The sequence below is a fragment of the Opisthorchis viverrini genome (genome assembly GCF_000715545.1).
Source record: "Opisthorchis viverrini unplaced genomic scaffold opera_v5_88, whole genome shotgun sequence".
NCBI lineage: Eukaryota > Metazoa > Platyhelminthes > Trematoda > Opisthorchiida > Opisthorchiidae > Opisthorchis > Opisthorchis viverrini.
This window is the reverse complement of record NW_008751745.1, coordinates 904,357-909,413: the sequence shown is the minus strand read 5'-3', so window position 1 is coordinate 909,413 and position 5,057 is coordinate 904,357. Positions and strand designations below refer to the sequence as shown.

Here is a 5,057-nt window from a genome sequence, read left to right as displayed (position 1 = left end):
CGTCTACATCCATTTGAAGGGCACTTGCATTTGAACCCAAGGATTTCAAACTGTTCACAGACTTGAAAGAACATCTGGAAGTTCATTTACGTTAAATCGGAAACTGCCTTGAACTCCAATGGAGACTTGTGCCGAAGAAAAGTGGGTCTTCAGCGGACTGCAGCTTTGGTGCTGAGAAGGATAACTTCTATCACGATTTAACTGTACTCATTCATGGTGCGATAAACACTGACTCTATCGTCCGTGCGGATGATATGAATGTCCAAGTCGGTCGTCTGATTTCCTTGGAATCACTCCCGTGTGGTCGATTTGGAGTCGATGCTCGTCTCACGGACAATGCAGGGCGTCTCGTGTAGTTTTGTACTGATCATCAAAGACACCAACCACTCTCTTACCGACCACGAGGTGCTCGAATATAATCATACTAACAGGAGATCGCAATGCACAGGTAAGACGCTTCAGTTCATCAGAGACATGACTTTGGGGCACGTTTAGTCTAGACGCAAAACAGAGTGAACTCCTTTCGCAACTCCGCACTGACCACCAATCATTTATCCACCAGATTTAGAGGCAGTGGGTCCCCTTGTGCTACCTGGCGTCAGCTACCGCCGAGCAGTCTTTGGGCCAAATTTACCAGATCAGCTACCGGTCTTGCTGTTCAGCCTTTGATTACAGGTCATTTTGAATCACATAAGTTGATTCAGATCGCCCCCCTGTTCGGTGCGGATTACCGTTAAATTTTCCAGAAACTCGGGAAACCAGTTCGCCATTTAGCAATAGAAAAGCTTTGTGGTCTATGTGTTATGAAAACGTACGAAAAATTGCTGGGCCATGCAATAAAAGCATGTTCATGGAAGGACACTGACCGTAACTGGCAGTACGTGATACCGGGAACTGCTTGTGGTGTTTCCGAGTCACTGGATCTCAGAACGATCACTACCACTCTCTGATGCGAGGTACTCCGTTCTTTCGGGCTCATATTATGATTCGGCTAGATGGTCGATTGGACGACATCTCAAACGTAGTCTGTGGATGCACAGAGACGCGATGGGACCAGAAAGCTCAAAAGCTGGAAGATGCCAGTGTGGAAGCTGTTCCAGCCGACAGCTGGAATAGACCTTTCATTGGTGAGTTAATCAGAGATAGTATTGGAAACCTAGTGGGCAGTAATGACCGGCGTCTCGATCACTGGGAGAAATACTCACAACGACCGTTTATTTGGTCGTTACTGCCTTTCATCCAGCATGCTCATTTGGAGCCGTGGTCCGTGAGTTTTGACCATCATCAGTTTCTGTATTGAAGCTCCATCGGGCTGCTGGGCCAGATAAGCTTCATCAGCGTTTTCCAAATATAAGAGGAATCTTTCTGTTTTGCTTTCACTAGGTTGTTTGTTCCGGAGAATCGGGCCATCGGTGGAAACCCCATGTTTAAGAGTTAGCCAGTCATAAAATAGTAGATAAATGGCCATTTGTAGCACCCCTTCCATGTCAACCAAAGGAAGCACGAGGGCTGAGATACTGCCAGGTTGCCTAAGCCTAGACAGGAGTTATCGAAATGCAGAAATTGTGTTCGAACTACGGCCCTTCCTGTTAACAGGTTTGCGGCTTAACCACTGAGACATATCGGGCTCCTCGTCACACCACGGCCATTGACTTCCGTCATTTTGGAACACCTGCCTTCGGAACATGATACGCAATCCGTAAGCATCGAGCGAAGTCTTCACTTGATGCCGGATGCGTTGACCACACTTTTACATTACGACTACACTGCAGACTAACAATATCCGTCTTCTTCGAAGTGTACTTGAGCATATAACAGTGTGGGTGAACCTCTTGTTAAATAATTGGGGAATTTTGCATTACATGGCACGCACTTAATCTCCGGGTAGCACTTCCTGTCATTTCATAGCTGTCTGGCTAATGTTTGCGTGGCGTTTTATGCTAGACCCATGTCTTGTGAGTTTTGCAAAGGACGCTGGGTCATTACCGCGGATGGTCCCCTACTTCGACGTGATGCTCAGGTATTTTTATTCCAATGCTGTCTGAAGGTTTAAACACCTTGTGGTCGTTGCGGTATGGGAATTCTTCGTAATAACCCCTTGCTGTTCCCTTTTCTTTCCGTTCTTCACGTAGATCTCTCACGGTTGTATGCCAGTCAAGCGCCAGTATGTATTGGTGGTTTATTGGTATTGGTGATGATGATGCCTAATACGCGGTGCACACTGTGCTAGATGCCCAAAACGGGTAAAAAGCATGCACAGCGTGTCCCATTTAGGGTGCAATTAACGGCAACACTGGAAATTCAGGTGGATTCCGGATGCGCCGTTATCTACCGGTATTCAAAGGATACTGGAGTATATCCTCATTTTTGACCATTCTGAGTCCGCCTGAACCGGCTAACAGCCCGATCTTTTGATCACTTGAAAGTTAGGCTTGTTGGCCGCTGTTTTTCACGTAGAATTCGGAATCGGACTTCAGAGTAGCAGTTGGCTTGTTAATTTGTTGTTGAAAGGGTTCAGGCCACCGAATCGGATTTTCTAGAGATGATCAATGTTTGTAGAGATTTTAAGCAACAACATGACACGGCAAAAGAGAATGAAGGATCTTATGAAAAGACATGCTTTTATTGCCGTTCGTCCTCGAGAATGGAGCCACATGACCATCTCTTGAAAGAAATGGTGGCATTGACGCTGTCTACTTTCATCCACATTGACTGAGTGTGACGTGTAGACACATTAATTCTTTGCAGTAGGTTAGCTCTACGCCCACTTCACCGACCCATTTCCTTCTTTTATTGGGGCTATATTGGAGTAGTTTGGTGTGGTTGCATGACATTGAAGCACCAGTGTTCTCATGCTGCTGTCAGTTATGCTATTGATCATGATGACAGAGCGCTGCTGGATAGTGAACGCTTGGGGATGGAGGGGACTTTCGGGGTGGGAATGTGCGTCCTTTGATTTCCAATCCAAGGAGGACGGGTGGTAGTCAAACAATCCACGAAAAATGGAATCCGTGCATTTACAGAAACGTCACTTTGGACGACGAGCTCAGTACTTGGAAAGTAGTTCAGTTCCTCTGGAAAAATAGAATAGAGTAGAAAGAATAGAATAGACATGAATATAATGCCAACCGGCAGCAAAGAACTGAACCAAACGGTGGAGCCATTGTAGTTTTCCTGGTGGCCTTACTGGAAAACATCCAAATTGGAGCTTGTCGACGGTGACCACAGTCCTCCCAAGGCATTCAAATACTGCATCCAGAAACCACTGAGGCATCGTCTGGTAAGAAAAACCCCCAAAATGCTATCTGGCACTATCCAGCGCAGGATGCTCCCCAATCGAGAGAGAGAGAGTGAGGTTGATGAGAGTTATTTTTTTTCAGCTGGCTGAAGTTTACTCGACTGAACTTTGTGCCAGTATCTTACACTGCGCAATTCATACCAACAATCATCGGTGGTCGCTTTTTCATTTCAAGGATGCTCTTGACTTGCTCGACCTTCAGGAACTACGGAAATATCTGGCAGTGAAAGCTATTCCCCTCCAGATCCCTCATCCTTTCATAGATGATCAATGTTTGTAGAGATTTTAAGCAACAACATGACACGGCAAAAGAGAATGAAGGATCTTATGAAAAGACATGCTTTTATTGCCGTTCGTCCTCGAGAATGGAGCCACATGACCATCTCTTGAAAGAAATGGTGGCATTGACGCTGTCTACTTTCATCCACATTGACTGAGTGTGACGTGTAGACACATTAATTCTTTGCAGTAGGTTAGCTCTACGCCCACTTCACCGACCCATTTCCTTCTTTTATTGGGGCTATATTGGAGTAGTTTGGTGTGGTTGCATGACATTGAAGCACCAGTGTTCTCATGCTGCTGTCAGTTATGCTATTGATCATGATGACAGAGCGCTGCTGGATAGTGAATGCTTGGGGATGGAGGGGACTTTCGGGGTGGGAATGTGCGTCCTTTGATTTCCAATCCAAGGAGGACGGGTGGTAGTCAAACAATCCACGAAAAATGGAATCCGTGCATTTACAGAAACGTCACTTTGGACGACGAGCTCAGTACTTGGAAAGTAGTTCAGTTCCTCTGGAAAAATAGAATAGAATAGAAAGAATAGAATAGGCATGAATAGAATGCCAACCGGCAGCAAAGAACTGAACCAAACGGTGGAGCCATTGTAGTTTTCCTGGTGGCCTTACTGGAAAACATCCAAATTGGAGCTTGTCGACGGTGACCACAGTCCTCCCAAGGCATTCAAATACTGCATCCAGAAACCACTGAGGCATCGTCTGGTAAGAAAAACCCCCAAAATGCTATCTGGCACTATCCAGCGCAGGATGCTCCCCAATCGAGAGAGAGAGAGTGAGGTTGATGAGAGTTATTTTTTTTCAGCTGGCTGAAGTTTACTCGACTGAACTTTGTGCCAGTATCTTACACTGCGCAATTCATACCAACAATCATCGGTGGTCGCTTTTTCATTTCAAGGATGCTCTTGACTTGCTCGACCTTCAGGAACTACGGAAATATCTGGCAGTGAAAGCTATTCCCCTCCAGATCCCTCATCCTTTCATCTACGGACAAACTCATCCAAATTTGCCACATCCGTCTGTGCTAGGTAAAACGCTCTGTCTCCCTCCATAACTCCATAATAGATGTATTTTTTGAATCTTGGCATATCCGAACAACTCAGGTACTCAGGTACTCAGGTACTTTCGGTACGTTCGCTCAAAGGCATTATCCTGACCTAAAGCTGCCACCTTGACGTGGTGGTCGGGCTTGAGTGCTGCAATGATCCCGCGGGCTACACTGGCTGGAACTTCGTTCCACAAGGTACAACCATACCAGGAAGGTTAAAGGGGAGCAGCTAGACCAAGGGCAGCGAGACCCCGCACTACGAGTAATCGTGGTGCGAGGCGGTCTGGGGGTAAAGTCGTACTGTCCTCTGCGACAGGAGTGTGAAGGCAGTAAGGTGTTTCCCCCAGGCGACCAGCATGTCCATATTTATGGAAGCAGCGATGCTGCCTTCCCCCGAGGAAGGACGGGTTAGAAA

At 46.5% G+C, this 5,057-nt stretch overlaps 2 protein-coding genes across 2 annotated transcripts in view; one reads left to right on the top strand and one right to left on the bottom strand.

The window, feature by feature from the left end:
- Nucleotides 1-1,101: 1,101 nt before the first annotated feature.
- The window catches only part of T265_05003 (hypothetical protein), a gene marked incomplete at both ends in the record, with an annotated part of 37,709 nt that continues 33,753 nt past the window's right edge, over nt 1,102-5,057 (top strand). Inside the window, one exon of the mRNA XM_009169893.1 lies at nt 1,102-1,127. The remainder of the gene's footprint in view (nt 1,128-5,057) is intronic.
- T265_05002 (hypothetical protein) overlaps nt 2,878-5,057 on the bottom strand; it is a gene marked incomplete at both ends in the record, with an annotated part of 18,893 nt that continues 16,713 nt past the window's right edge. The window contains one exon of the mRNA XM_009169892.1: nt 2,878-3,074. Coding sequence (XP_009168156.1) covers nt 2,878-3,074 — 197 coding nt within the window. The remainder of the gene's footprint in view (nt 3,075-5,057) is intronic.